This window comes from Argiope bruennichi, chromosome X1 (assembly GCF_947563725.1).
Source record: "Argiope bruennichi chromosome X1, qqArgBrue1.1, whole genome shotgun sequence".
NCBI classification, from domain to species: domain Eukaryota; kingdom Metazoa; phylum Arthropoda; class Arachnida; order Araneae; family Araneidae; genus Argiope; species Argiope bruennichi.
The window spans coordinates 44,273,187-44,298,892 of record NC_079162.1 but is presented as its reverse complement, the minus strand read 5'-3'; the positions used below and the strand labels follow the sequence as shown (position 1 = coordinate 44,298,892).

At 28.1% G+C, this 25,706-nt stretch overlaps 1 protein-coding gene across 3 annotated transcripts in view; it reads left to right on the top strand.

Moving 5' to 3' along the window:
• LOC129958471 (neuroligin-4, X-linked-like) overlaps nucleotides 1–25,706 on the top strand; it is a 350,433-nt gene that overhangs the window by 271,839 nt on the left and 52,888 nt on the right. For all 3 annotated transcript variants that reach the window (XM_056070968.1, XM_056070967.1, XM_056070966.1), the window contains exon 2: nucleotides 12,960–13,109. In XM_056070968.1, the coding sequence (XP_055926943.1) occupies nucleotides 12,960–13,109 (150 nt within the window). The remainder of the gene's footprint in view (nucleotides 1–12,959; nucleotides 13,110–25,706) is intronic.

Below are 25,706 nucleotides of genomic sequence, written 5' to 3'. Positions count from 1 at the left end.
TAAAATCTATCTTAAATAACATACTTTTCTTTACTCTTAAATGCAACTAATGTTTTATTTATCTAACAAATTATTATAACATCTATGTGCGACGAAATTTGAATAATCGACTGATACTGAAATTATTTTTAATATTTTTCTCTTTCGTTGTATCACCGCATTCTTCGCGGAGAAACATTTTCTAACTGTGACACCAAAAATTGTGTTTCAAAAGTCCAAGTGATTTAAATAGCAATGCTAAAATATTGTAAACACGACAATCAAGACTTTATTTTATTTATAAAGCCTCAAATGTTTTATTTCTAAGACGAATTCTTACAATGTACAGCTGGAGGGAATGTACGAGTAATCGAGTAATATTCAAGTTATTTTCAATATCTTTTCCTATAATTATGCCATTCCGAGATATATTTAAATGTTCTCTGTTAAATTCATGTCATCTCCTCCTGAAGACAATTGCAAAACTCTTTCGAAATCGAATTGCGTTGAAGGAAGAGATAAATGGGAGAGAAGAAGCAAATAACTTCGTCACACAAGACGGTGCGAGAATAACTTATGCAAATAAGCTATTCACGTCACCAAAGCAAACATCGAACTTGTATGACTAATTTAATTCGTAACAGCATGAAGATTCATCTGTTAACACACATTCATCGGAATAAAATGGTTGCACTGTTAAAGCTTAGTTTGTGGACTATTTCTGTCACATTTAATGAAATACTAGATTTCATCTGTAGTAATAACTTCTCTTGATGGAGCCGGAAGTTTAATGAAGGTCTTCAAATATCTTACTGTCAGTGGGCCGATAAAAGCAGTTAACTAGAACTTCGTCCAATACTTTGGCTTTCGGAACGAAAATGACGATTGTAGGCGTGATACCGTGCTTCAAATATAGCCCATCAGGTGAACGTTATGCACGCCAAGTACTTGGAAGAGATGCGACGATGAAAAGCTAAGAAAGCTGTGTTGTAAAACAAAGCATAAACATTTCGGTGGTCTGAAAAATACCCAAAGGCGTCTTTCCGGTATTCTTTCAAAAACCAAAAAGGAACTGCTAGCATTCAAATGGGCCGAAAAAATAGAACTTGAAAGAAAAAGCGTAAGAGAGAGCCAAGAGCGTCTTTTTAGACGGGGTTTGGCGGAAAAGAAAAAAAAAAAAGAAGAAAAAGAAAAAAAAAAAACGTCTTTCTTTTACAAACAAGAGGGAATGGAATATTCGTAAGTTTCTAGCGACAAAGGCGGCGAAGAATATATGGCGAGATAAAACTCCTAAAAACAAGCAAAGGAGCGGAAACACTTTCGTAGAGGCGTTTAGATTGTTTTCCCTTGATATATGGGTGTAAACTTTTGGGGTAAAATATTATTTCCGCAAATGCATGCGCCTCGTCTTAAGAGGAAAAAAACTTAATGCTACGGAATCTTAAAAGTTTTTGCTTCCGAAATAGAGATCTGGATTGCCGAGATAGCCATATTCCATGGTGTTAAATGTTTTGCATATAGAATCGGGGCTTAAAAAATGTTGCATAGAATATTCATAAATCTATAAAATAAAGTAAAAGATTATTAAATAACTGAGATACATAATTCATAGATTCTATGTGGAAAATTGGGGAGTTTTAATTGTATTACAAAGCAAACATTTGCTTTAATTGTATAACAAGTTTATTAGTTATTTTTTCACTTTAATTTAAATGCAACTAAGTGAAAAAATAGAAAAGAATTTTTAAAAAATAGGTTCAAAATATTTCATTATTTTAGATTAAAGGAATTGGACAAATACAAAAAAAATTCAGAAGATTATTTCTGATATATTTTTATATAGATGCCACATTTTCAACGCTTCAAATTTATGAAGAAAAAAATGTTGTTTAAATATATTTTACAAAATGTCATAATTTTTCATCATAAAATTTCTTACTTTTTATCACAGAAACTTTTTTTTCGTATATTAAATTTTTATACTTTGATTGAAAATAAGAATTTTTTTTACTGTGAAGCTTGGAAAATTGTTGCAAACATGAAAACAGAGGATATTCTTCCATGACCTCTCTGAATTCCATTCAGGAATTTTTTATTTTATTTATTATTTCAATTATTAATTGCTGTAAAAAAGAATAATTATATTTATAATGAAATAAATTATCATCATCAGTACATTTTATTTCATCTTTCATCAGTATTAATAAATAAAAAATAGCATTCCCTGAAAGTCCTTCAAGCCAGAATAACATATAAACATCTCATTAGAGAATTGCCCACCTCCAATTAACTAATTTATTCTAAAATAAGAGTACCTTATGTTCATATTTCAAAAAAAAAAAAAAAATAGCACGTATTCCGAAACATACCCTTCAATTTACCAAGGTATCAGACTAAGAAATAAAGTAATTTTTGCCTAGAAAATTATTATTAAATGACATTTGCAACATTATTTTCTGTGCTTTGAAAATCAACACGTGTCGTTTGATTAAATATTAGTAAAATATACAGGTCATTTCTAAAATGATAAGACTGAATTTAAGGGTACGACAGATACGCAGAAGCAAATCATTTTTACAGTAGAACATGTTTTCGCAAGTGTTTTCTCTTTGCCACTAAATTAAGTAATTTCAAATTAGCTTTAATGCTTTTATCATTTCCTTTATTAAGTTACAAGCGGTATTATCTGTAATGTTAGTATTTCACTACGTGTAGAATAAATGAGAAAAATCATTGTTTGAAATATAATCAATGTCTTAAACTAATCGTCTAGTCATTGTCTAGTACAATTTCAAAAAAATATTTTAAACCACTTAGAGAGTACTAATTATTGCTAATGTTTTTACGTAATTCTTTGAATATATGGATGAAATTAAAATAAAATATATAATTATTTTCATTTTTATCAGTGGTATTGATAAAATGAATTAGATATCAAAAATCATATTTTTTTATATTAAATGTATATATTGCTTTGCGAAACAATCTTTGCTAAAAGTTTAAATTAATTAAATAGAATTGATCAATTAAAGATAATTAAACCATTAATTAAATTAATTAATTAAAGAGAATTAAACTATTGAAAGAAGGAAGGAGTAATATTTACATTTCCAATGCTGTTTATGTGACTGAATTAGTGAATTAAATGCATAATCATAAGAAATTCGTTTAAAACATGAAAATTGTTTATAAACTCATCTATCAAAATTAAAAAAAAAAACTGTTTTAAAAACTTATCTATTATATGTTATTATACATAAAAATATAATTATATTTTTTTTATTTCCTTGCATCAGTTTATATTTTTAGTAATTAAAAAAATTATCGCGTTATAAAATAAAATTTGCAAACTACCCCCAACCAAAGCATTTTCTCTCCAGACAAGTTCACGGGATCTAGTATATTAATTTAATTAAAATATTATATGGGAGCTCGTAAATTTAATTTAATGGAGATATTTCACAGAAAGTTCATGAAATATTTTTAAAACATAGTCACAGATATTTTTCTTGTTTCATATTAATTTGGAAATATTGTACAGAAAACGTATATTTAAATTTTTATATCAGTTTGAATCAGAAAATTTCCATAATGCTCCCAAATAAAGTTGCAGCCATTTAATTTATAAATAATCTCAGATAAGATCTGACATTTTATTTCCCTTTTAGCATAATCAATTTTTAATGGAAATCTTATTTTTTAAGTCCTTACAAATAACAAGAAAATTAGTAATTATGAGCTTCAAATTTATGTAATCACATTAAGCTCATAAAAGTAATGGCATTAATCCTTAAAGACGTAAAACATGATTAATTTAAAAAAAGAAATATATTAAAAAATTGCAAATGTGAGTTTGCGTTGCAAAATATATTGAAACTAATCATCCCTTAATGCCATATTTTGTATTCTAGCTAAATAAATATCGATTTGATAATATTTAAATTGTTAATTGAATTATTATCATACACTAGCTTTTGCTTATAAGATAATACAAAAACAAAATTATATTTTATAAGCCATATAGTTGAAATTAAAAATAATATTAAAATTTTTTGTCTTATAAATCCGTTTTTTATTTAGATTGTAGTCCTAAATACAGAAAAAATATTATGTTTATAAAATTATATATATATATATATATATATATATATATATATATATATATATATATATATATATATATATATATATATATATATATATATATATATATTTATATATATATATATATATATATATATATATATATATATATATATATATATATATATATATATATATATATATATATATATATATATAATTGTTGTTTGAGTTAATAAAATATGATAGTAGCGATTCTGAAATAAAAAAAAAAATGTTGAAAAATATGTTTGCGCTTCATCTTAAGCCATAGAAAGCCCAGATTTGTAGTCTCCATTGACCATCTGTGGATGAATCTAATCTCACCTTTCCTCTCTAATAAATAATCTAAGTGAGGCGATACAACATGACAGGAGAGAAATACGAACTAAGAATGAATTTAAATAGAAGTGCTCTCTAAAAATGAATTTTTTCTCATAGGTTCCCGACATATGCGATCATATGACTCAAAAATTAAATGATATAAAACGATAAGGACCACCACTGTCTCCGAAATTATTTTAAAAATATAGATTATTTCTGAGTATATAATAAAAATCCAAGTATTTAGTGATATACTTTTTATCAGTCGATATATTGAGCAAAAATTATAAAATTACAGCATTTGTACTATTCTCAAGGAAGAGAATTAATAAAAATCGGCACATCATTGAAAGTAAAATTTAAGACTTGTGGCAATTCCATATTTACCGCATTTCTTTTATTGAATTTGATCCCTTTCTTTTTTGCAAATATGGGATTTTGTAATCAAATTTTCTTTCGCTTTTTGATGTGTTAGGTTTTGAAAATCTTGTAATAAGTTTTCTCTTTAATACTATACAATATCTTAGTAATTATCAGTCCACATTTATCAACTAACCAATTGATTTAATTGAATTTTGATCCCAGATTAATGGCGCCATCTGATAGCGAATTTAAGAAACAATGATTACAAATGATATTTCCTTCTTTATAGTAACCATTTAAAAATTAATAGCTAAACAGCAAAAAAATAAATAAAAATTACATTCTAATATGCTAATATTCATCTTCAAGAAATCAGCGTTATTAATATCTTCATATTTTTATATTTATTGACTAATTGTCATTCTTTGTAGTAACTGGGTCTTTTAAAATTCGGAATTGGTTCAAATTTTAGTGATTATTAGAATATCATCACTTAGAAATATTTGCAATTTTGATTAGTGAAGCAGTAAAAGTTTATTAAAAGTAATTCTTACTAGAGATTTATTTCCTAAAAGATGTTATAATGGAAACATAATTGTATATATTTTCTCAAAGATTATTATACCTTTCAAAAAATTGCACTGTTATGATATTCTGTAGCATAGATGCCACAACACAGTCGATTATATGATTTATATTTTCTTTATCATTCATGCACTCTTAATTCCAAAAGATTTTTCAATTATATGTAAATTTTTCGTCATATCTTTTTTTTTTTTTTTGGAAATCCTTACATTAGAATAATATTTAACTTAATAACAAAATTTCCTGCTTCATCTTTTAACAAGAAAGGGGTTTAACCTATAGAATGTTATTGTTGGTGATATTCTCAATATTTTTTCCATTATTCAATTTCAAGAAATGAAAATTTTAATTTATAGGCTTAAATTAAATTGTTGACTAAGTAGTACAAAAAATATAGTTACATTACTTTATTTAACATTCTTTTTTCCTTAAGAACAAATATTTGATCTGCTGTCCTCACCGTACGTGTAAATAGTACTTTAATAAGTCCCACGTTACTCTTTAAAAAAGAAACCATCATCGCGAAGTAGGAGTAAAATTTCTTTTAAAGAAGATAAATAGTTTTATTGCAGACGAGATAAACAGTAACACCGTAAATATTCTCTAATATGTTTAAGTAGAAAAATTAAAGTGGAAAATATATTTAATTTTCCTAACGCAACCTCTGAAATAACCTCACTATCGAGTTCATTACTTCCATCATACTAAAAATTTTTATTTCACATTTCGTGTTTAAAAGTTGTAATATTTCACGCATTTCCAAATTATTCTTTCTAAAGTACATTTTTAAAGCTTAGTAATACATGTTTAGCCACGTTCGCTCAGCTAAGAGTTTAGTGGTTCGCATAATTACAGAAACAGCATTTTTTTTAAATCTCCCTCTGGCAGAAACTTTCTTAAAATCGGTCTCAAACATACCAGTTTTCGCTCTCGAGGCTTTAAAGGCGAATATAACCTTAAATCAGGGGTTTTTAAAGTCGCTTAAAACGATCGTAAACGTCCACGTCAGGTTTCTAAAAACCAAGCGCTATCCTCCCTGAACTGTCATGATCGCTAACTTGATTACGTGCTTTAAAACAGGAATTGTCGGCGAAGGGGAGGAATTTGGAAATGGGAATATAGCGTTCCTTTCATCTCAAACGTGTTTCCGAAATTTGCATATGAGAAGAATTGCAGCAACTGCAAAGCTGTAAATCATCACTCAGAGTTTTTAACCCTTAAAGCTTTTCATATGAGAGTGGAGTATGTCTTGAGTAAGCAAGGCGAGCCGGAGCAAAATTATTATTATTATTTTTTTTTTAATTTAGCCAAATGCTGGATTATGCCAGGTTTTCCTCAACTACAAGTCTAATTCCATAAATGATTTTTAAATTACTAATAAAACGCGAAATTCGTTATGAAGAACAGAGGAATAATATTTTTTTTCTTTTGTATTTTTGGATATTAAAAAAAGGATTTAGTCATGGATACCAAGTCCGAGAACTATTACTGTGCAACATCTGCTGACACACTAACATTTACAGATAACAGTTCCTTTAATAAAACCAACTAACATTCTGGTTATAAACTGCTGGCTTTTTATAGATACATGAAGAAAACTGCGCACAAAAAACATCCTTGGCTAATTATCAAACCATCTAACAGAATCTTACCTTATTCAACGTCACTAGAACTTGTTGAACTATGGCTTCCGTTTCTATGTGATATTATGGATTTGCAGAGCTTTGAAGACATTGTTTTTGTTAAGTTTTTTAGTAGCAAAAAACAAACAAACAAAACACAGAAAAAGCATATACGTATCGAATCATCCTATCCTTTCATTTACATTTAATTTGATATGTAAATTCAAACAATTTTTGATAATAATTTTATTTTTACCATTACTGAAATTATGGTTACTTTATTGTGTTAAATCATCATCATATAATCTATAAAAATAATTGATGTTTATGATTTCAAAAGAGGATTTCGAATTCCCAATTAATTGTATTTAACATAAAATCCATTTTCATAATTAAAAAGCATAATTTAATTCATCGAAATCAGGGGATATTAAGATTTTTTTTATTTTCTACTATAAGTAAGAAAAACTTTGATTGTTCATTATCAAAGTATGACCTTAGGCCAAAACATTTTGGTGATTATTAATTCCATTACAAATAGCTTCTATTTAAGATTTTGAATAATTTAGAAATCGAAGAAATGATTATATACCACAGGCGGAATGAATTTTAAGCATCGCAATAACTAATACTTTAATTATTTTTTTATTTGATTAATTAAAGTAAAATATCACAGGTTACAAGGTGTACATCACGTGTATTGTAAGAATTGTGCTAAATTTTTAAGAATCTTTGTTTAACATTCTTTGCTATTCCTAGATAAATTAAAATGTACCTTAATATCATAAATAAACCTTTCGAAACGAGTAAAAAAAATTAATTTTCAGCTTATTTTAGGAATTCAAATAAACTAACGAAAAATTTTAATTAAAATTTCTATGATGAAATCTTCCACCTTTAAAGCGTATTTAAATAAAAAATTTCAAAATATTCAAAATTCACAAATAGAAAATATAAACGATATTAATGAAAATATGAAATAGGACTGATTTATTATGAATAATAAATATGTTTCAAGTTCATATATTATTATGAATTATTATATTTAAGATTAAAGCAAAATAAATTCTGGTTCCGTAAACATGATCAGATTTTTTAAAAAATTAATAAAATTAAATATAAAGATTTCTAAAAATTACAAAAAAGAAAAAAAGAAAGGAAGTTTATATTTATACACATGTCGAAAAAAAATCATATATACTTTAAATAAATCAGAAAGCAAATTAGCAAAAAAATCACACTTTAATGAGAATTTCAATGAGATTAAAAAAGAAAGAAGTTTTTATATTCTCATCAACTGGAAAAACACATAATATAAACTTTTCTACAAGCTAAAATTAAAAAAATTAACGTATTTTCATATTCAATAAGTATAAAAACATTATCAAAATGCATATATTATTATCATTTTAATCTAAGTAAATAGTTCCTATTTTTTTCAGCAACATAACAAATAAAAATTAACTTTTCATTCGTTAAATTAATAACAAATGCAGTTTATAATTTACTTGATTATTCACTGCATATCCAGTATCGCTTATACATATAAGCATATAAAAGCGATTAAAATGCAATGCATTAAAAAAGCAGCAGTAGATGAAATGGAATTCACCTAATTTTAATCTAGATTCCTAATATCCAGTTAATTATAAAATATTCAAAAGTTTAATTAAATTAATTTACATTAAAATAACACACTACAGAACTTTATCACTGGAAACTCAAGATCTCAATAAAGAAGGTTATCAGTTAAGGAAAGGATGGAGTAAACGTTAAGAAAAGTCCGTTTCAATTTATTTGTCGGAAATACTTTCGGTTATCTTAATTGCGTGAAAGATCCGCTAAAAGTGCTTTCGATTTAATTTGCAATTTTATTTATTTGGAAACATTAAATTAAACTGTCATTTACGGACGATTCTTGGAAATAATGTTCAGTGATTTAATGGTCATTTAACAAAATAGCACGAGTACACTTTATTTTCGATAGCGGAGAAACATAAAATTCTTTTAAATAAATCCATTTCGTCTCTTTAATAATCATATTTTTCGGGAAATTTGAAAATTAATAGCAAATCTAATACAATTTCAAGCTGAGAAAGGGCAAATCGTTGATTAATTTATTTTTTCTATTAAAATAAACTCAAATGAATCCTTTTGGTGTTTTTTATTAGATTTTTTTAGATTGCTAAAGTTATTATTAATTCAAATAAGCAGTTTTATGAAAAGAAAGTACAAAATAATTTAATGTTTATTTAAAATTAGATTTCATTAATTTTTTTTCAGCTGAGATATTATGATTTTTTTAAACATCAATTTGCTGCAGATTTAAGACATTCAATAGGAAGCAAATAAGCAGAAGAATAAATCTTCTGAAATAATTAATAGGCTTTATTGAATTTATTTAATGTGAGGGATCATCAAAATATGCACCGAGTGCAAAATAATCAATATTAATTTATCTAATTTAAGATAGTTGGAAATTTTTTTTAAAATACCATCTCTGTAACAGAAAAAAAAATGTGTATATCTATATATATGTATGGGACATATATCGCATACTCTAAAGATATTTGTTCCTGTTACAGAAATTACTTTTTGAAATAATAATAATACATTAACTTCCCTTTTCTTTTGATTTAGTCACCTTTAGCTATATCGACGGTAAATCATTCTCTTATTAGAAAGATCCTTTCTAAATTCTCTTTACGCGAGTATTTTGTAAAATTTCAGATATAAATATGAATATGAATACCTATTTTAAGGATATCTTCCTTCCTATTTTAATCAACATTTTGCTTTTGTTTTGTCAAAAATAAATCAAAAGAAACACATTTACTGAAAAATTTAAAAAAATAACCTAAATCAACATGTTTCAAAAAATAAATCATGTTTCATAAAAGTCTTTATTTCCTATATATTTATTGAAGATATTTCATGTCTAATATGTCGTACATTTAGTTATGAATCTACACGATATTGTAGTGAGCCATTGTATAATTTCCTTTTTCCTTTATATTTAATAATTATTGTCTTCCAACAGATTAGTTGTGCTTTAAAAAATTCTGTGCAAATCAGAATAATGTTTTTAAAATATTATAATTTTATATATGAGAGCACTATTAATTTTTTTCTTTGAAGAAAGTTAGATTTTTTTTTTGTATTTTGATTGCAAGAAAAATCATACACACAGGTACACATTTTGATAATTTTTAATACACAGTGACTAAAATTCACATTCCGAAACTGTTTGTACGATCTCGATTATCTAAAAGTATTTAAAATCGAATATTTTGATATTTTAAGTTGCAAAATTTTTCAAGGAAGGTTTCATTTGTAATTTTTAAAGATTTTGTTTATAATTATGATGTTTTCTATAAAATTTTCCCCACTTTTAAATCTGAACTGCTATTTGAACCGCTAGAGCACAATTAATTTAGAATGCGGATAAATTGAAATCATTACACATTTACCAAGTATATTGTATAAAAAGTCTTTCATCTATTTGACTATTTTATTAGCCATGAATCTAACCGACAAACAACAGGACAAGAGAGTAAACATAGCACAGGACAAAGTTATAAATTTACCAATAGAATGATTAAATAGAAAATAGACTACATCGGGGCATGGGTAGAATTCTAAGGGTTTAGTTTTACAATATCTAAGAAAAAGGCAAAAACCTTTTTATTGCTATGGACACTCTGAAAGTAGTTTAATTGAAAAGAAAATAGGGAAGCTTTAATACTGAGAAAAATCGATGGTATTCGAACTGTCTCGAGAAACTATACATCGTTTTTCATTTCGTTTTGATTTGTAAATATTTTTTTTATACCTGCATCAGAAAAAAGCAAACCAGTTGAGGGTCGTAAAACCCACATAAAACATACATTATATCTGTCGTAATGAGGAACATGAAAGTCTATACATGTAATTGGATATACACGTACTGTGTATTGAAATCAGTGTATCATACCCGAAGGTTCACTCGAATCAGCAACATTAGTTATTAAGCTTTGTTATGAAAAGAAATATCATCTCTTCGAATTCATTTGGTCATAAAATTGTATCACAGAAAGCTGAAAATATATCTGAATTCTAGCTCCTTAAGCGTATTTCTTTTAGAATATCAAACTAATTATTCTAATGATGCAACTGTAAATACTTAGCAATAAATTTCCAAAGCAAAATAATAGTTGGGAGGTATTAACGAGATAAATAAATAATAAATAGATAATTATTTCTCAATTTTTCATTTACAAAATAATATATCACAAACGACAAGTTTAAAATACTAGATTTAGTAAATTTATTATCGGGTAAAAGTATCGAAATTACACAAGTTATAAAGATTTTTCTCTTCAACCTTTTCGTTATGATTTGATGTTGAAGACTGTAGATTTTAAAACATTTTAATTTTCAGTTCTAGACGAAAAATAGATATAGATTCAGAAAAATAATGAAAACTGATCGTAGGAACTTTGATGGAAATAAAAAAGCAAAGGCTAAGTACAATTCATTTAATTATAATTTAGTAGGAAGATATGCATATAGTTGAAATTTCCAACTTAAAATAACATGAATTAAACTAAGAAATAGGGAAGTGAAGCTGTTAAATCATTTTTGGTGATTTTTATCAGTTTGCGAATAATTACATGTTTCCAGTTTCACAAATATTGGTAAATTCTCAAGCATTTTTTTAAAAACAATATGCTAGTAAATTGTATATAACTTTTAAGATTCATTGTCTGTTGTCTAATAATAATTAACAATGATAATCATGCAAATGAAGACTACTTTTCGCTTTCACCCTGCCTTTAAACGTCACCAAAAATAGTATTATTGCTGTCATGAGATTAAGTATTCATGCGACCGGGGTGATATCATCAAAAGTTTCACAACAATTTTATAAAAAGCGGAATTTATAAAAAAAATTCGGATTTGCGTTTCAGATCATATTTCTGCATGATTATGATTTGATTTATGTATGATCTTAAAATAAAGTATCAACGCAGCTTGCAGTATCTAACGCATAAATGTGAATAATAAATTTTAATGTATATAAAATAAAGTAAAAATTAGTTTAATTAGCGCACTATTTAATGTGAGAAGTTGCATTAGAAATTAAAGTGTTTTTCAATTCTATTAAGGAAAAGGGTGAAAGATATGTTTTTTGAATCGAAGATCTTTGATTTGTAAACAGTATCAATCAAAACGTATTCTGAAGTCCTCTATTGAGCTTTGTCTATAATTTTCTTTTGTAGATTATATTTTCATAATTTTCATTCTTTTATTTGCAATTTAAAACTAAATCTGTAATAGAATTTTTTTTCTGCCTTTGCTGTTGTTTTTGAAGTGAGGAATTAAAAAAAAATCAAAAATGCTTATAAAGATTTTGAATTTAATGACTATTAACTTTAGCCTGACAAAACACTCACATTTTAATGACTATTAATTTTAACCTGACAACACACTCACATTTATATCCATATACAGCGAATGCCTGAACAAATATGGAGTATGTAGAAAACATTATTAGTAAAGATACTCGTAATCAAAAACTATTTTCTAAAATTCAAAGAGCATCAGAATCTATTAGCTTTCAAACTTTCCAAACATAGAATGTACGAAATGTTTGCTAAAAACATTCCACCTCAAACATCAAAAGGACACATATCTTCTCCCTAGAGATACGAACAAAGGTTATCCATATCATAACGTTTATCCAACTGACGGGAAAAGGTGCCAAAAATAAATCTGATTTAAACCACCTGCTCAGGGTGCACTGTAAGAGATTAATCTCTCTAGTTCCCTTTTCCAGTAGAGTCTGATCAGTTTGGTTAGAAGCCAGAAACCATATCCTTGATATACCGTCTTTCCTATGAATCATTTCCTGGTATCATTTGTGCTGGTCGCTGTGAATAAAGCTCCCATCTAATTCTTTGTTTCCTTTTGTCTATTTGGCAGGTGGAAGAAATAATAGCAGAGTTCCGGTATTCGTTTTCATACACGGCGAGTCCTTCGAGTGGAATGCAGGGAACCCCTATGATGGTAGTGTCCTTGCCAGCTTTGGAAATGTGGTAGTGGTCACCGTCAATTTCCGACTCGGAGTTCTAGGTAAGTCTGCCACACAATGTGTCTTCTTTTGATACCATTTTGTGCCATACCGTATATCATCCTGGCTATTTATTGTGCTTTCTTTATTATGGCAGCGAATCTTCTTTTATATTCATACTAACAATAACTTTCTTTATATCATGTTCGTTTTTTTTTTTTTTTTGCTCGAATTTTAGATCAACGTCCATCAGACTTCCTTTCAGTCACGAAATATATTTTACAAAATGAACAAAAATATCCATAATAGTAAGTTATTGAAAGCGGAAGAAAGACATTATGTTGTCAAGCGATTTACTTTGATACAGATTATCAATCTAAATTTTCGGAGTATACATAATTAAAACAGCAGAAACAATTCTCTGAGTACGAAGGGATGTAAAAAAGAAAGGATAAACGATTTTTTTCTGTTATATATGTATAAAAAGTTGATTATTTTATATAGATTAATCATAAAAAATTTTAGAATAATAATACAGAAACCACAATTCTAGCTCATGTCAATAATGATTTTTAAGACTAAATTTTCTTTGATTAGCAATTATTATGAAATATATGAATTTTGTAATTTATAATTTGTATTCATGCCACCAACTATGATGCTCAAATTCAATTGAAAATAATTGGTAAATTTTATGTATGAAAATAATTGTGATGGACCATAGCATACAACAAATTAATTATATCAACAATTATGAGTGTGTTTCAATTCAGAAGTGATGATTGGAAAAAAAAAAATGATGAAAAGTGCATTTTTTGCAGGAATAATCTTGTAATTCTAGAAAAAAAATGTTTATGTTTATTTTTAAAAAAAATAAGGCTTGGTCTAACAACGATTATCAGATCCGTTTGATATCGCAATTTTTCTTATTACATAATAAAAAATTGCTAACACTTTTTCAAAATGATGAAGCGCTTGTAATGTAAAGCAAAGTAAGTCATTCCTTGTCAAAAGGAACGACTAATTAAAAACTAATCTTAACAATTGTTAAAAGATTCCTATGGCACTTGTATTTAATATTTCTTTTAAGCATTGAATTTACTTCATAAATATTCTTTTAAACTTGTAATTTTTTCTTTTATTGTTACATAAATTTTTCTAATTTAATTATTTAAATTTAAAAATATTGTTAATGCGACAAATACCAAGTAGCTTAATCATTAAAAACAGGTCTTCAATTTTCTGTGCATTGAAATAATCTAAAGAAAAGTATTCAGTAATAAGCAATATTTAAAATTGGTTGGTTTTGTGGTATCTCAAATTTCATTCTTTGTTTGTTTTAATTGCTTGTTGCTATTTTTTTTCTTTTATCTTGTTTCAGCTTTAACCCTCTCACTTCCAGCCGGGCAGTTTGGAAATTTTCCCTTATATAATAATTTTTTATCATTTTATAGCAATTGCATTTAATTAGTTCGACTGGGTTTTCCAGCTATGTTTCGGTACGCACTTGGGTGTTTTTTACCTTACTATTAAAGACTGAATTATTGACGCTGTAGTTATTTACGTAACCTAACAGTTTCATTTTCAGTTTTTAACTGCGTTTTTTTGTAAACCTTTTGCTATGTAGATTACAACAATGTCAAATTTCATCCCATTGGCGACATTCTGAGCTATTTTTCATATCTTTATTTAAGTTTTCAAAAGCTTCAAAAAAGTCACATCTTAAAAGCAATTTCCAATAAAAAATTTCCTATTATATAACATTGAATAGAAGTTGTAAAGCCTTGTTCGGTGCCAATTAAAAATAATTTAGAGCTTTAAGGTTGCTTCAAGACTGACATATTATACTTAAATGAAACTCACTTAAGAAGATCCGTTATAAAATGAGCTTCAGAAACGAGAATGATAAGGTGTAAAAGCATATTTACTTTATAAGAAATTACTAAATTTTATGAAATTCTCTTTTTTTATGCACATCTTTATTGCATCATTCTATAGTTAGTAAGTTAATTAATTAATAAGACGTCAATTGTTTTCCTACCAAATTTTATAACAATCCAGCTAATGGATCAAAAAATAGATGGCTTTGAATATCGTTAATTTTTAAAAAAAACTATCCCTTATATAAGATTAAATAGATTTAAAAAATGTCGCGGGGGCTTAAATTAAAAATTAATTTAGAAATTCAAGATTTTCTAATCTAAATATATTGCATAAATAATGGATTCATACGACAAGCTTCTTTATAAAATGGGTTTTAGAATTTAAAATAATAGAATGAAGCGGTAAAACCAATTTTTTCCCACATGCCATCACTTCAGTATGAAAATTAGATATTATGAAACACCTATTTTACACCATTTTTTAGTATAGCAAGTCCTGTCGTGCAAGGCTGCAGTAAACGTAGGAGACCGTGGGCTGTAATTAAATACACTATTTCGACATTCACAATTTCCGTTGCTTTCTTTTTATTTCATTTTTTTATAAAGACACCATTCCTGGCTCTATACGCATATATATATTTAATTTCATAAGATTAAATAAAAGTGAAAAATGTCGTGGTGTCTTTGATTAAAATTTTTTAAGATAAACGACTTATTTAAATGCGGAGTTCATACGGCAATATTCGTTATGAAACAGGCCTTAGAATCTAAAATATTGGAATCAAGCTGAAAAACATGTTTACTCCCACATATGCTATCACCATGAAAAGAAGATGTTGTGAAATATCTGGGTATTTTAGTGCTGCATAACAATTCCTACAGTGCAAGGCGGCAGTAAATTCCTCAAGCAGTGGGCTTTAATTAATTTTGCAATTTTAACTTTAGCAGTGACCGGTTTTTTTCTTTATTTTTGATAAACCACTCTTCCCTACTCTACACTTATAGATATATTCAATTTGAAAGGATTAAATGGGAGTGAAAAATGCCTTAGGGATTTTAATTAAAAATTAATTTAGAGACTTAATTTTTTTGAACATAAACGTCTTATATAAATGTGGAATCCACATGACAGGCTTCGTTATGAAACGGGGTTTAGGATTTATAATAATATACTGAAGCTCAAAAACATGTTTAATACAGCATGCTATCGCTGTGTTAGGAAAAACATATGTTATGAAGTATCAATTTTCTTCGTTTTGCACAACACCCGATCCTGTATAGAAAAGTTCTATACTTAACAAATTTAATCCTGCCGTACAAGGCTGCCGTAAATCTATCGGGTTCTGGGCTGTAATTAAATATGCTATTTTGGCATTCCCAATTTCCGCTGCTTTTTTTCCCATTCTTTTTGATAAAGCCAATCTTTACCACTCTACACGTATAGATATATTCAATTTCTTCGAGAAAATATAAGCTTGCGGGCTCTCTTCTTCTAAGAGGGAAGAGGAGAAAAACTCTCTTAATCTTTGTTTTTTCTTGCCACTCTCTTGAAGAAAATAAGCCCAAGCATCCCTTTCAACACTGTCGATGCACTCAGAACAAGCGAACCGAGGGATAAATAAACAATGCCGAGGTAACAAGGTCACTTGATCGCGTTAAACTCTAGTTTCTTCGTCGTAATAGGAGGAAAAAATTCCGGAAAGGGAAAAAATAACGAGAGAAACGGGAGAAAAAAAAAGAAAGACTATAGCGTTGTTACCTTGTCTGCGTCGTCATGAAAATGAAAAGAAGAGAACAAAGAGAATCGAGAAACGTTTCCAGTTATCAAAATAAGTAAAATACCGCAATTGGGACAAAACATTCGATTTCCGATTTCTCCGAGCATTTCCAGAACACAGTTCGGTGAGATTTAAAATCAATGAACTTCGATTCACCTGAAGTTTAATTAAATTTGGGGTTCTCAATTCAAAGCCCGAATAAGCAAAAATCCTTTTCTCATCTTTTTTGAAAAACTGTTCAGTTGCACCGTTAGTTTTGAATGCTTATCCTTTTCTGTATCTTCAGAGGCTTGCCGGATATCGAAAGTTTAGTACGTTTAATTTCTTTTTAAAACAACAATAAAAAAAGCAAATTTTCATTCCGAATTTTTCTTTCTTAACTGATATGTGGTGTTATATATATTCCTTTGCATTCTTTTTTCACTTTTTTTTTCACATAAACATTAAATGTTTCAGCTTATGATGCATCTTGAAACTTCTCCTAAAAAGGCAATTTCGTTTTTGTAGAAAGAAAGTGCATTGTGAACTCATATAAATAGAAACACATTTAAATTTCATTTTGATACTTTTTACCATGTTAGGATCGAATTTTCTATAGGATCCAAATCAGTCTCAAATTATAATGAGCTAAAGTAACAATTCCTGATGAAAATGGCAAGAATGACTGAGTTTTGCAAGAAGAGTAACTATGATTTATGCTTTATTTATTAATTTTTACAGAACGCTTTTGGAATTTTAGTTTTATGGGATGTAAGTATATTATTAATATTTCTTTATTGGTCGAAATTAGTTAATGAATTAAGCACCATATTTAAGCACAACGCTCCAAACATGAGATAAAGATATTAATTAACCTTTATTAGCGGATATGCAGAAAAAATAGCACTATGGTATATAAAAATGGTATTAACTCTATAACATAGAAATATACAAATGATATTAACACTATATAAGCACTGACGAAAAGTTGGAGAATATAAATTCATTAAACTCTTCAGTAGAACATGATTATTTTTCAGAGAATGATTACCGCAAATATTGCCATTTTCATGTTTTTTAAAATTTATATAGAAATAGGACTAAAATTGTACCATAATTTTCTTAGCAATTTTGAAGAAAGAAAAAAAGATTTTACCAAAACTAAAAAAAAAAATTCTTCTTTAATTTTATTTCATATAGCAGTCATTATTATTATCATTTTTTACTCATTAATTAAATTTTCAAACTGAAGATTTCGGAAATTTTAAATTTCAAATGAAAAATTAAAAATTAAATAAACAATTCTAAGTGTAAAAGGTTTTTTTGTCATTGAATTTATTAAATATGAAAAAAAAAATATTTATTTTATTATACCCTTTTATTTACTATGACCTATTTTCATGTATGTAAAGATGAAATACTATAGTTAATTATTGATTCATTTCTTGACTGCAGTTTTAAAACTACATGTAAAGTTTCATGTTCATCATGAAAATTCAGTTTTTAAATATCCTTGGGAATTAATTACTAGGTAATTAATTTATTTGAATGACTTTTCGATTTTAAAGTCGAAGAGCCTACATTTAGCAAGTATTGTAAAACAATGATTACAATATTCTATGATTAGGCTAAGTTAGCTAATAATTGTCATCTTTAAAACTATTATTAACTAGTTTAGCACGCAAGCGTAAAGTAAGGCTTAAAAATAAATATTTATATTGAAAAATGATTGATATCTGGTATGTCAAATCTCAATGGTGAGATATGTTTCTTTAAAATGTAATATAGCTTTAATTTAACCTTGTTTGGGTGGCGAAAACATATGTTATTATTTATGTTCATAAAGCTCAATTTTTGTTTCGCTTCCATTATCTTTCATAATGTTTAGTAGATATATTATGCACATATGAAAATAATGCTGAGAAATTAATTAACTTTTAATTTAGTACACGATCTTAGCCGTACATTTATTTTCTTTAATTTAATTGATAAAAGATTACGAATCACACAGTTAGGGATTGCAATACCGGACCAAAATTTCAATACCGGTATTCGGTATTTTTTAGATCTTAATACCGGGATACCGGTATTAGAAGTTTTAGAAAAAGAAAGAAAACAAGGTGTTTCTTTGTTTTATTTGCCAGTTTTATAAGAGAGTGTAATATCACAAAAAAAATAATATGAAACTTATAAATTATAACAGTATATAAAGAATCACAAAAAAGTAAAGGAATAACTTATTTATTTAAATCACAAAAAAATTGTAAATATCAGTATTCAATCTGTGGTACTAATACAAATTTTTGAAATGTGATCTTAAAAAAACATAATGCATCAGTTGTACTGTCATTAAAGCTGAAAAGTAATTTTGTGTAAAAATTACCAGCTGTCGAAAACGCTCTTTCGGCATCTACGTCTACATTCTTCAGATAGTGATTTGTGCTTTTCTTTCATGATTGCAACATGAAATTTATTGTTGCATTAGCTGTTAATAAATTAAAATCTCTCCGACATAATGCCTCTATAGTCAGTTTTATTGGAAGTAGAAGTGATATAGTTCTGGATATTAAGATGAATTCACTGTCTGAAAAAATTAATTTGCAGGTTTAAGTCGATTATTGCTTTTTGGATTGGATTTCTGAATTTCAAAAACCGTTCCATCATTAGGAGTAAACTGTACCAACGTGTCTTAGAATATATTATTAACATATATTCTGTTTTATTTTCAGTTAGTATATATATTTTTAATATGAAATTTTTTGTAGGGGAAAGTTTAAATATCTTAACAATTTTTCGAACTTTATAAATTATAGGAAGTAATTCTTGAAGGGTTAATATTTCATCCTCATTAGCAATATCTTCTTCCACAATTACATTGTCATTATCTTCATTGTCAATATCACTCTCACTCTTACTCTCTTCAATGTCGGAATCCGAAGTTTCTATATCCACAATATTTGGATTCTTCTGTTCTTTATTTTTTTGGTATAATACATCTATTACTCCTAATTGAAATCCATGAGCATAGCACAATTGCTGATTTGCACCAATCAACTTTCCAAATTTTTTCATAACTGTTGCTCTATTAGTCGTTATAGATACAATATCTTCTTTCAGGGATAATCCATGTTTCGCTAATTTAGATTTAAGCAATTAATTAAGCCATTAATTAGCTAATTAATTTCGCCAGTTGGGGAGACATAAAAACAAAAACGTATACTATTTTGCTATGTTGGCGATCCCTGAACATATAGTGGAGACAATTTAAAAAATTTCTAGTAAATACCGAAAAACCGGTATTTAAACTTGTGAATACCGGTATTACGAAATTGTAAAATGGCTCAAAATACCGATATTCGGTATCCCGGTATACCGGTATTGCAATCCCTACACACAGTTCTGTAATTTGACTCATTTTTCTTTAGAAATAGAAATTGTTTAATTCAAATACCAAATATAAGTAAATGTTTCAATTTTCAATGCGTAAGCTTCACATTGCATGATTTAATTATTTTTCAACAGAAGTTAGGAAATTCACATAAATAAGTGCAGTAAGACAAAAAAAAATAGTTAAAAAATCTAATTTCCAAATTAATTTGAACGATATTATTCAATTAAATGTGTAATGTATATTTTTAAATTGCCAAAACTCTACTTGTTTTGATGAAAAGCATATTCACTCAATGATTATGTTGATAAACTAATGACATGTTCGAAAACATCAGTTAAATAATGAAAAATATATATATATATATATTACGAAATCCAAGTAGTTCCTCATAGAGCTAAATGAAATAGTACCATTGTGATGAAAATTCTTTATTTGATAATAAATTATTTTGATGACAGAATGCATTTACAAGGTATTTATATAAGTTTGAAAGCAGGAACAAATTACACCCTTTTGATTTATCTCTAGGCAAATAAATGTAAACTCCCCACGACTGAAGCGTGTCACATGATTCCAAATCTATCCACACAGCTGATGACTTCTACCAACCAACTACTGCTTTTAAAAAACAGTTCTCCGGCGAACAATTCATTTTGAAAAAAAAAAAAAAGTAAAAACTGAACCAAGATAAAAATCTAAAAATGAAAACGGACGAACGGTCTTTGAGATTTGGAAGAAGCGATTCGGTCCCTAGATTGATGGTAGTTGAAACAAAATTACATCCTTGGAAGAACACGTTCGTTATAAATGTCTCTTCAATCCTGCCAAGCATTTACGGTAATGGGCTCGAATGCTTTGCAGCCCAAATGGCGACCCATCCGTCTTTGTCTCGCAACACGACTTGACTTACCGCCGATATTATCTCCCTAATGGGTGATCTTCTTCACACTGGCCTGTAACCGCACCTGAGGCGTGATGATGAAGATGGGTAGCCCTGGAGCAAACTCAATCAACGCCTCGCCCAGTCATTCGAAAGGCATTTTTCTATTATCTTAGGCCTAGACAGAAGTATTGATTTCACTTCTGGTCACTGAACCGCATATTGAGATTTGATAGGCAATAAATAGAAAACAAGCTTAATTTTTGCCCCTGAGATGAAATTTGTCTCCATTTGTCGAGGGAATGTTATCAGAGGATGAAACACTTGTTCAGCGGGGTAAGAGACGTCTTGTTATATCTTAGTGCTTAGAAAGATGAAATGCGTTTTATAGTCATTTAGTTAAGCTATATGGATGTAATATGTATCTCTGATTTCGGGAGCACGAAAAGAAGCGTCACGAATGCATACTAAACGTACTTACATTTGGTATTGACTGTCTAAAAGCACATTGTCTCATGCAGTTCTGTAAATCATGTTTCTTTTCCTCTAGTAAGTTGAGCATTGTATTCGAAAATCAAATTGGCGCTATATGCTTCAAGAATATTATGCGAACATAATTTGACTCCATTCCACGCATATTTTTTATTTATCACTATAGTTTGTAATATAAACGGGACAGTTAATTTTAATGCAATTTTTATTGAATATATGATGTCCTCATTTTGTATTCTATGGGTCATGACGATGTTGCGTCAAAATATCGGCTTCGCCGTTACCCTAATTTACGTCGTATATGGGGGTTTGATGTTAGTTGAATTTGGAGACGAAGTTCAAACGGAATCCCTCTAGTGTGATGACTATACTTGAAGAGTCATTCTCTTATCTGTCCAAGACCGAAAAGTGTGACACATTCGTCCCAAAATATGTCTTACGTTTCTTTAAAATAGACGTTAATGGAAAAAACAAAACACAACACTCTATTCTACATAAAGAGAAAATAAAAGCAACGATTTATTTCCTATCCTTACTATAAATAAAGAAAAAATCTTTCTTAAGTATCATATAATATTCAATGCAGCTCTTCCAAGCTAGTTCGATGAAATACTTTATGCAGCCTTTTTTCTGTAAAAGAAGATTTAAGATATAAATTTACTTTAGTCTAAAAGGGATTAAAAGCTTTCTTATTTAAAAAAAAAATCGATTTCCAGCTCTTTTTTTAGTCTAAAACAGGTTTTGAAGTTTTTATCGAAGAGGAAACTTAAATATACTTATTTGTTCTCATTTATATATATATATATATATATATATATATATATATATATATATATATATATATATATATATATATGTGTGTGTGTGTGTGTGTGTGTGTGCGTGTAAATAAGAGCAAATAAGTATATATATATTGCCTAATTTCCAACAACAACTTTCATTGTTACAATGAATCGTAAGATTTTCTTATATAGTTGAAAGTTATAGAAGAAATATTATGTTTATTATCTGCGCATATTGCTTAAGGAAGAAGAAAGGAAGACTCGCAGAATGAATGTCAATGTACAATTAGAAAAGAAATTATCCACACATCTATATTTTTAATGTGGCTATGATGTCATGGAATATCTGTATATATTGAAGGGCCATGATTATAATAAATAGAATAAGTGTGAGATTGTTAAAACACTACGATTTAAGTCTATGACTATTTGATGCTTAACAGTACTTTGTTGAGAAGCCAGAAACATCATAATATATTTAACTGAAGTTTAAATATTCTCGGCAAACCAGTTGTTTTCCAAATGCGGATTAGTACCGATATTGCAGGAGAAAAAAGTATATTATCCTTTCTCTTACTTTAATTAAATTGGAAAAATATTTTCTTTCAGATATAAACACAACTTCAGTACTTCTTAAGCTGAATCTAAGTAATACCTGAGTAAAAATTTACGACGATATGAAAAAAAATGAATTTTATTTACTGCCGTTCTTACTTCATACAAAATGAAAAACTTTTATCAAAGAACTCGTAACTTGTTTCATTTCGGTTTCAAAGGCAACCGCAATGAGTATCGAGTCATACATTTTACTTGACCAACGACCTGGATACATTTTTAATACAAATACACGTTCCTTGCAACAATTCTAAATATTTCATCAGTTTACCTTCCACAGTGAGAGGCTCACTTTCCAGCTTCAGAAAGAACTGATAAAGTATTTATACAGTTCCTTCATGCCCCCCTCCGTCTCCTTTTGTAAAACTCATCGTTTATGTTGGGAATTTCATCTGTTAACTAACATTAAATAAAAGAGGAAGTGGATAGGGCCTTTCGATCGATTTTTAGTCCTTGGGGGAACCGATCTTTTTTTGTGTGTCTCCGCCGAGGAGGCCAACCCTTTACTTGGGGCGAAATAAGCCGTAACTAAAGAATGAAAATTTCAGCATTCAATTTGAAATCTCATTTTGTTCCCGATGCCAGGACAGATTTCATGTGCTTTTTCGATTGAAGTAAAATTTTGTGCGTGTTATTCCGGGTAGAACGAAGATATTAAAAATTTCGAAAGCAAACGTGGAATCGAGCTTTACTTGATTGAAAAAGCGATTTGAATTATGCAAGTACTTGCAGAAGAATGAGTGGAATATTTTGTTCTGTTCCACTTACAACCATGCGGGCTTTAAAGCTTTGTTAAACTTTTTCTTACAAAGTGTTTACCAGAGCAGTTCAGATCAGTGCGAAATACTCAAATTTTCACGAAATCCTTTATACCAACATTCGCATCGTTTCTAAATTTAGATGTTTTGCGTATTTCTTCAGGATATATTTGAAATATATAAAGAGAGAAAAATGTAGATAGAGTGAAAAACCGAAAAATATTAATACTACTATTATATGACAAGCCACATCGCACCCCCCTTTTTTGAGTGCATGCCGCTAATGCTCAGTTTGGGATAAATGTGAATGGAAAAAGAAAGTACGAAATGGATATTTTTTTAAATATTTATGAGCAGAAAATGGGAGAAATATTTCATAATATACGAAATAAATTTAGAAGCGTGGAAATATTAACAATACTAAAACTTGCCTTGTTTTTCTTAGTTGAAATTGTAAAGGCAATTCAGTAAATAGTTTTGTGAAAATTTACAAATGCTAAATTTTACGGATTACAAATATTAATAGTTTTAAAAATATATCCAGTTTTGACTGGTTGAAGCACTAAATGTCAGCGATTCATGTTATGAACTTTTCATGTTCATAGCTTATTTTAGGGATGTTAATTTTCAAATACATATCTAGCTCAAATGGATGTAGTAAAACATGGATGTAATGGATCAACATTTCAGACGAATGTTGTAAAATTAAAACACTTTATTTCTCGGTTACTTGACTGGTTTATTTTTTTAATAATTCGTTATACATGTGACATTATACATCCATATAAAATAAGTAAAATAATTAGAGGAAGGGTATAAAGTACAAAAGGGACATGTTTTATATATGAGTTCAAAGAAATTTTAAATTTTATAGGAATGCTTCTAATTATTTAAATTATTAAATCAATCGGTCTCTTTTCGGAATTGTTTCGCTTGCATTCCAAATGTTTAATTAAAGCACTTATCATTCTACCACATTTTTATAAGAAAATCATAAACTTTATATAAATATTCATTTTATTGCATTTTTGCATATTTTATCCTCATTTTAAATTTTCGGCACTGAAAGTATTGCACTGATGTAATCTTACTCTGTAACTTTTATTCAGTATTATTTTTATTTCTTTCGGCAATGTAAGTTTATCTATTTTCTTTTGAAAGTATGGAAAAATGGTTAATTTTTAGTGAAAGTTTTAAATTCATTACCAGAAATTTTGAGCGTTATTTTATACCGACATATATACTATGCAAGAAAGATAATTTCATTTGAAACTTTAATTTCACATCATGAAACACTTTCAAATAAAATCACATGTTTGCTTTTAAAAATGCTTTTATAAATCAAAGATTTTCATTTCAGCAAAAATATATAAACTACAATAATAATTTTACCTTCCAGTATAAAAGTGAAACTTCATATACAGCACAAATATGATAAGCTACATATTACGATCTAATATAAAAGTGCAGTATCTCTTTGCGGAAAATATTAAACTGCAGGTGTATATCACAATCCAAATTACGATTCTCAGCATGATGCATATCAGTCATAAATGAAGATTTCCGAAAAAGAAGTTGAATGGGGCTTCTGCTTCGATGCGGGGTGCTGCAGACATTCTAAATAGGCTTTGTTAGTAGATAAATGGCAACGCTCCTCCTCTTGAATCGTATTCTGACGAGGCCTTTGAGGGCGAAGAGTATTGTATATAAAACTGAAGGGAAGAAATTTTGCCTCCAAATAGCATTGCATTCAGCAAACAATGGCGAATGACCGTAACGAAATGATGCTTTTCCTCCAAATCTGGTGAGATCTTTTTTGAAGGCAGTGGAAGCAAAATCATTATTTCCATTGAATAGATCCCCTATCGAAAGATTTCTTGAGAGAAATCTTTTCAGGAAAATCATGACTGAAGTAGAAGCGATATGAAAAAAAAAAAAAAAAAAAATTATCCACAATGTCACTTTGCTGTCAAGAAGACATCAATAGCCTGGGAATACTCTGTTTCTTATCTCCTCTTAAATTAGACTGGTGGGCATTATCCCATTTCTGGTAGAATAATCCTAAGGGACTTATGAATTATGTTTATTCACATGTGGGAGA